The sequence below is a fragment of the Buceros rhinoceros genome, unplaced genomic scaffold, assembly GCF_000710305.1.
Source record: "Buceros rhinoceros silvestris isolate BGI_N320 unplaced genomic scaffold, ASM71030v1 scaffold6382, whole genome shotgun sequence".
Classification (NCBI taxonomy): Eukaryota; Metazoa; Chordata; class Aves; order Bucerotiformes; family Bucerotidae; genus Buceros; species Buceros rhinoceros.
The window spans coordinates 56,825-64,112 of NW_010399410.1; the positions used below are offsets into that span (position 1 = coordinate 56,825).

The 7,288-nt window shown below is 44.1% G+C and overlaps 1 protein-coding gene across 1 annotated transcript in view; it reads right to left on the bottom strand.

Moving 5' to 3' along the window:
* Positions 1–7,288, bottom strand: part of LOC104489303 (kalirin) — a gene marked incomplete at both ends in the record, with an annotated part of 114,549 nt that overhangs the window by 39,452 nt on the left and 67,809 nt on the right. The window contains 5 exons of the mRNA XM_010131449.1: positions 1,168–1,310; positions 2,026–2,127; positions 2,551–2,741; positions 4,440–4,551; positions 5,652–5,744. Coding sequence (XP_010129751.1) covers positions 1,168–1,310; positions 2,026–2,127; positions 2,551–2,741; positions 4,440–4,551; positions 5,652–5,744 — 641 coding nt within the window. The remainder of the gene's footprint in view (positions 1–1,167; positions 1,311–2,025; positions 2,128–2,550; positions 2,742–4,439; positions 4,552–5,651; positions 5,745–7,288) is intronic.

Consider the following 7,288-nt stretch of genomic DNA (forward strand, 5'->3'; position numbering starts at 1 on the left):
ACAACAATGCTTACTTAACACCTTGGAATACTCACAGCTTTACCGTTGGATTTTAGAAGTGGTGAGGCAGCATGCCAGAGCTGGCTTTGTGCTAAAATTACTTCACTGGTGCAGCCCATGTTGCTTGTGGCTTGCAATTTAAAATGCTGCCACCCTCAGCCACAGGGTTGCGATTAGCATATAATCACAATGTCTGTTGCTGGAAACAGGATGGACGTGGCCTGCATATTTACAGCCTGGAAGACTGTGGTGGTCAGAAATAGCTCTGTAGTGAGGGTGTCAGGCAGAAATTTTCCTTCAGTTAGATTTCTGCCTTAACCAAATTGGTTACTATTATTAAGGACAAAACCAAAAAATTAACATCAACAATAACAAAACCCCAAAAACAACCCCAACCCCCTCTCCTAAAAACAAATAAAACAACACACGCACACCCACACCCCCATTCTGTACTAGAAAGCTCTCGTATTGGTGGATGACCCCAGAAAGAAACGTCTGGATCTCTGCCTTGCTGGAGGTCTCCTGGGTGACCTCGGTTACTCATGCTTTTGATGCCTCTATAATACAGCCTGAAGTAAGAAGGTGATAAAACCTGACAAGGACGTGGAGATGTTCAAATGATAGGTGGCTTTTCAGAACGCCAGCATGACAGGAAAAGAACAACTCTTTTTCTACAATTTCTATTAGATCCAGGATTCAAAGAAGTTGACAGAAGATATTTAATACTACTCACAGGCTGAAATGAGTTTGCACTTGATGATGAAACACATATTCTGCACTGCAGTAATGTATTGTCGTGAACAGCTGTTTGACAATTTCATTGTCAAACAATTCAAAATGTCAAACGGGGGAAAAAATCTGTCAATATTCAAATGTGAAGAAGTAAATTCTCTTTTGGGAAAGAAACATAACCTTGGACTCTGAAGAATTTTTACTGTCCATTTCTCTCTAATATTTTAGACTACTAAAATAAAAGACTTTTGCATGTATATCATAGAAAAGTTTTGTAGCTACTTTTGCCAAGACAATGTATATAAAGCAAAGATGATGAAAACTGCTTTAGAATATAGTAACAGAGTGAATCCAGTAAAAAGCCCACAGACACTACCCTGCTGTTGGTCAAGGAAACACTAGTGATTTGACACTGGATGGAATGACTGAGGTTACCTTCTACTGTTGTTTCGCTGCTTTGCTGGTGTCTTGGGGAGCTGAATTGGCTCTTTCAGTGCTCCTTTCAGATGGATAATCCTTTCTTGAATGACCTCCCGGATATTTTTGATCCATTCCTGTTTTGTTTCAATACTGGATGCCTAAAGTTCCACAAGGCAGAAAGACAAACACTTTATCATATTCCCAGCATGTCACCTCCTATGCAGAAGAACCAGGGCTGACTGATGAAAATGTATGATTAACTGTTTCTTCTCTCTGCTGTATCGTTTTAACTGCTGGAGTACCTGGTAACCCCAGGAGAACTGAGGGTATTTTTACCAGACTACTTGGCAAGCAACAGCAAAGCAGCTAAGCTCTGGATAAATATATTTAATGCTAGCAACACAGTACGCTCTGCGGAGGGGAAATAGGTTATCAGCGCACAGCTGGGATTTCCTCAGACAAAATACCATCAGTTATTTCAGGGACACCAGTTCTTCGCTAGAAACTCACTTGACAGAAATGGCTGTTGGCTCTGGAGGTTTGAGGCAAAGGCTGACTGTCGATAAGGCCAGTGGCAAAGGACTAAGACAATCACACCTCCCAGCCAACAGCCTGAGATGTGTCCTGTGTCACAGTGCAGCTGCTCAGCACGGGTTGCAAAAGAAGATGCGACTTCAGCCAGGCTGCACAACTGCGCTGTCCTGATTCATCCTGAGGCCTTGGAGCTGAACTGCTCCTGATGCAGGTGTGACTCCACTGACAGACATGGAAGCCACATGAATACAAGGTGGGAAGAAACCGACCTTTCCTTCTGTGCGCCCAAGGCACAAACTAGCAGTTCTAAGGCAAAGAAAACAAGCAGAAAAGACTTACTTTCAGCACTGTTTTATTGTCTGAGGAAGGCGTTCGTCCAGACCACAATGCAAATTTACAGGGATCTCCTTCAACATGTTCAGTCACTCCCAGTTCTGAGGTCTGGTGTGGAGGAGAGATGATGAGAGATTTTAATGTATATGAAGCCCCATGAGACCAAAAAAACCTTCGCATTTGTAGGGAGAAGTGGGGAGGTAGGGACGGAAAAGGGAGTCTGATCATTTCTCTGCTTTGCTACACACAAGTAAAAGAAACCAAAAGCCAGCAGGGGACGGCAGGGAAGAGAATGTCTTGAGTGATTGTCCTTGCATTTTCTGCCCACCCTTCATGTCTCACCATCTTAGACCTCTCCAGACTCACTGTGATCTTGGCTTCCAGGTAAGCCCCGTAGGGCCCAGAGCCAGCCCTTCTAGGTGGCATGAGGATGCCCAACCCAGCATGGGGACATGTGAGCCATCCCCCAAACTCCACCTCTGCCTACAAGAAACACAACATCCAGAACATTTTCTTTGCAGCCACACCTACCAGTAACTTGTTCTTGTAAACATATTTTGTGTGTCCTGAAGAATCTTTGATCTCTTTGCTAAACACCAAAGAGATTTCAAAGAGAAACAAATGCCTCTCACGGCCTTTCCGAATGAGAGACTTGGGATCCCACACTTGGAAGGAATCCTGAAGAATCAGCTCTCCCTGGACGTCCAGGTTCTCATCAAATCCTAAAACCACAAAATACATTAGCTTATATTTATTCTTGGGACCAGTAATGCCTAGAAACACCAGAGCAGCAAGGACTTGAAATAAAAGGGCCTTTCTCCTTTTTTAATGCATATTCCGAAAGGACATTAACGGACATCCATTGCCCCAGTGAAAATATTTTCCTTTCTTTTTTTCTTACTGCAATCTTATAATAATTTCACCAGAGGCAAATAGGTCATACGTGCTAAATACGACTGCTGCTAAGTGTAGTAGAATGACTTCAAAATAAATATTGTAAATGTTTCAGTAGCTGTTACTGTACAGAACTGCAAAGCCAGGGATCTCGTGCACATCAATGCAAACTCAGAGAATAATAACATGCAGTGGCTGGAAGTACCCCATCATACCACGATGCCTTCGGCCATGCTAACCCAGCCTTCAAGGGCCTGTAAGTCGATAGCAGTGGCATGGGGGAGCTACACTTAGGAGAGTGAATTGGTATGGAGTCTGGAAGAAGCTTTCCAGGAGGAGTTTCTCATCTTTCAAGCTACACATCAAAAAACTTCACATGGCTGAGGATCACAGAGCTGTCTCAGCAGCTTGTGGGTCACACTTCCCTCCAGAGCTGGGGACTGGTCCTCCACCAGCACAGCCTGGTGCTGCTCATGCCAGATAGCCCTGGGAGAGTAGCAAGCAGCCCTGGTCCCTGCTCCAAATGTTCAGGAATAATGTTTTATTCAGAAGACAACTGTCCAAGTGCTTGTGTACCCTCACAAAGCCATCACTGCTTCTTTATTCTTGCATGGTCCTGGTCATCTCATGGGGACAAATCACCTAGGTGTTATTTTGGAAAACCTTGCTCCTCACCAGGCACTGCAGTTCAAACCACCTTTTTAGTCTTTCTACCTATGACAGTTTGACCTGCTGCAATTTTAATTCCCTGTTCTTAATATGCTGCTTAGCTACCAGCACCATTTCCTTTTTCTTGCCTGTTTTTAGTATTCTTTTTTCCTGGTTATGACTCAAGCCAGGCTAGAAATGATTTTTCCAGGCCAAGAAAATGTTTCAGAGACAATAAAGCATCTCTATCCAGAATAAATTTTTTAAATTTTAGAAATACTCCACACATCAAAAAGTCAATAAAAGCCTTAACTTTGGGGCAATCAATCTTTCTTTCCTGTAATTTTGTAATACTTTTCAATAGTACTTTTTTCTTTTTTTTTTTTTAATCTTTGGGACAATTATACTACCATTTTGAAACACTAGCTGTTTTGAATCAGAAAACCACAACTTCTTCTTTTGAAATTCAGACAGTACTTAGAAATGTTTTCATCCAATAATCATTACAGCTGCCAGTGGCTAAACTGATACTGTTTTGGGGCTATTTTTTTGTTTGTTTCATTAAGAATGTTTTAACCAAATAAATATACACATTGTATATTGATACATATATACACACACAAGTATGTGTATGTACATACAAATATATACACACACGTGTAAGATATAAATAAATAAAACCCCAAAACCTCCTACTCAGCTTTATTTTCCAAAGTGTTTTTGAGAAATATCAGAAAGGAGCTAGTAAGTACCTGAAAATGATGATCAACCAACAGTATTGCTCCTGCCAACCTGCACTAACTTCCTACACAAGTTACAAGGTGGCTTCATGAATCAGTGGGTCCCTCCCCTGACCCGGCCACCTGCCCATCCGCTACCTTCCAGCATGCTGACGTGCATTGCGTCGTTGGCTTTCTTTGGGACACTGAGCATCACTTCCAGTCCATCTTTGAGCTCCCCTTTGCCCTCCTCGCAGCAGGTCAGCAGTTCCTAAGGACCAATGCAGAACACCTATGAACAAACTGTGACCAACATGCTGGCTTTATATCCCATGGTCTGCTTTGCTGACAGTGACAGGAGAATGCTGAACTGCAACAAAACCCACCGTGGATGCTCCCAGCAGTGGAGAAAAATGGGAATGACTATAAAACAAGACAAAACAAGGTGCTCCCAGGTGTGACTGTGCACTTAGAGGATTTCTGGGGACTTATGGCTCTGCTGCAGTCCTCAGTCAGTCCAGCTGTGCCAGCTGGGTTGCGGGACCCCTGCCTGATCCGACAGTGCTGGCAGCATGCTGTGCCCAGGGCAGGGAGGTCCCTTCAGAAAAGACCTGAGGAGAAGACTGAGGAGGTGACGACTGAGGAGTTTTAGCCTTGCCATTAACAGACGGTTCACGCAGCGCAGGCTCCCTGTCCCACAGCACCACTAGACTGTGGTAAACCTGCACATTGTTTCAGCTTTGAAGTGAACAGTGGCTGGTTAAGATAGATCTAAAACTCACCTACTCACAAGATACTGCAAAAACCTGTAACCAATTTACAACAAATTAACAAAGTTAGTGCTGCACTTGGAAGTCCTTGCTTTGTATATGAAGTTTTCCCCTTTTTTCAAACACAAACCTGTTAGGTCCCAAACAGAATCTAATGCCTCTGAAGGAATCTCAGTCAAGAGTCACTGAAATTTCCCGGAGTTCTTTACTGCTGTCATTGAATCCCTTAATCTAAATATGACATGTCACAAACTTAGCAAGAAATAAACAGTTCTCTCACCCCTTTGATTTCCCTCTCTTAGTTCTCATTTTTTAGAGTTAAACCCACTTGGAAACAAAACCAACAAACAAAACCAGTTGAACCAGGCGATCTATTTTTTACTGTTTGTTTTTTTCTTTCTGTGAATCTTTTCCTCTAAAACACCCAAATTCATTTCACACTTTGTGGCCATAGTCAGGCTGGGGAAGTGGAGTAGCAGCTCAGCAGCAGCTGCTTACAGGCCATGAACAGGAGATGAAGCAGCTCTCTGCAGAACAAGTTAACCCCTTCCAACCTGCGAACTGCTCGGCGTGAGCTGACTGGGGCAGCTCGCTACAGTACCTTCAGTAGGAGTTGGTATTTTGTGATCCTCTGGACAGGCTTGATCAAATAAGAAGAGATAGAGTTTGCCAGACCATGTCTTTGCTGTATTTCCTAGAAGAGATAAAAACAGTGCTCAGTCACGGAAAACTATTAACCATCTGCCAGACAGAGCCACCTGTAACTAATTTTAGTCTGGATCTCTGCATTTTTTTGTTTAGTATTTTAACTCTCTTCAAGCTCACAGGCACATATCTGTGGTTTCGGAGAGGCCAGCAATAACCTGCAAGGTGCCCCTAAGGCCACTTAAACTGCAGGGGTCCTGTGCAAGTCAAGCTAAGTCTATGTTGAGTAAACTACACAGGCTTCAATTTAAATGTGACTTATCTGTCCTGTCAACTGGCTTCTCCGAGCTATGAAGGCTGAAAGCAGAGCCTTAACATGCAATTAAAGTGGAGTGACATTAAAATAAATTGCATGAGTAGGGTATAATTTAGCTGTCTAAACATAAGCATCTAGCATTGTCTGAGAGCCCTGGGGTATCTGAAATATCCACATGGGAATAACACGGCTGACACAGTGCTGACAGACCTATGCTGCTCTTAGGTGGCACCTGAGGCCAGGAGAAACACCCTTGTGATACCTTATACAGCACTAAATACTTCTGTTTAGTGACCTGAACATCAACCAAAATGTCTGTGCTGATCAGTGTGATGTGGTCATGAACTTCTGAAGACACTGCAGACAGGCACATGGAGAGGTCTGCAAAGAGCCCAGCTGCTTCTTTCCATCTTGTTCCAGAGCTCCTGAAAAATCCTCCAGAACCCCAAGGCATATATTTAGCCATCTAAAATACTCCAGACCCATGCTCTACAGGGGTAGACTCTCTGTGGAAGTAGAACAGGTTGGAATTCCTCCTATCTCCACCAAGCCCAGCGCATGACTCCCTTGCTCCTGACCATCAGGACATCCTCGATGCCTAAGGGAGCAGATGGGAAGGGAGAAGGGGACTTATCTCTGGCTACTGGAGGGTAAATCTAAGACTGTGAAGCGAAGACATTACAGAAGATGAAGGGGGAAGAGCTGCCAAGAATGGAGATTTTCTTTCTGTATACAGTCTGATTTTCTGCTGAGTATTAGGGAGGTTACTGGTTTTTTTTTTAGTTCCAGTGTTTATGCTGGGATGCGAAAGTAGCTGTTTTCCACACAATGTGCCGACACGTATTTTTTTTGTACTAGGCATGCTTGGTTTAGAAAAACTTACCTGGTGCCATGAACAAGACCCAAAAGGGAAGGGGCTCTGCATGGCAGTTAATGGAGTTTGCATGAAGCTGAGTCATGGCTGGCTTCAAACAGGGACAGAGTCTGCAGAGCACATGGCTGAGACTCAATTAGTAACTGCAGGAGCCAGCAAGACCTGGGCCATGTCTGCGAACTTCCTGGAGCTCGCTATGTACACTTGTTTTTGTAGGATCCAAGTAATGAACTCAGTGCTATTCCTTCCTCCCAGCTCCCCGAATAGCACGGCATGCTCCCAGCAAGACGCCTCCCCTTCGGGCATCTCGTGCCCTGCCAGACATGCCTGCTCTCTGGTCAGACTGTGCGGAGACAGAGTGGAGTGGCAGGTGCTCCCGCCCCACACGGCCCTGCCCCAGGGA